The 279-nt window shown below is 57.7% G+C and overlaps 1 protein-coding gene across 1 annotated transcript in view; it reads left to right on the forward strand.

Moving 5' to 3' along the window:
• The window catches only part of VPS52 (VPS52, GARP complex subunit), a 7,570-nt gene that overhangs the window by 5,345 nt on the left and 1,946 nt on the right, over nt 1-279 (forward strand). The window contains exon 6 of the mRNA XM_027708209.1: nt 81-192. Within this exon, the coding sequence (XP_027564010.1) occupies nt 81-192 (112 nt within the window). The remainder of the gene's footprint in view (nt 1-80; nt 193-279) is intronic.

The following is a 279-nucleotide window of genomic DNA, read 5'->3' on the forward strand; positions in this document are numbered from 1 at the left end:
GTTAATTGTTCTTTAATTGTTAATTGTGGGGTTAAATCGCCGCTTTTGTTTTTTTCCCGCCTTTTTTCCCCTCCCCTCAGGAGTTCGTGGAGGAGCTGTTGGCGCCCCCTTTCGGCGGCCTCGTCACCTTCGTGCGTGAGGCGGAGGCGCTGCTGGAGCGGGGGGAGGGCGAGAGACTCAAGGGACACGAAGGTAAATCCAGGGAATTACCGGGAATTCCCGACGGGAATGCTGCCAAGGGACACCGGGAATGACCGCGGGGCACATTCCAGGCGGGAA

This window comes from Neopelma chrysocephalum, unplaced genomic scaffold (assembly GCF_003984885.1).
Source record: "Neopelma chrysocephalum unplaced genomic scaffold, ASM398488v2 Primary Assembly neopelma1_95723, whole genome shotgun sequence".
NCBI classification, from domain to species: domain Eukaryota; kingdom Metazoa; phylum Chordata; class Aves; order Passeriformes; family Pipridae; genus Neopelma; species Neopelma chrysocephalum.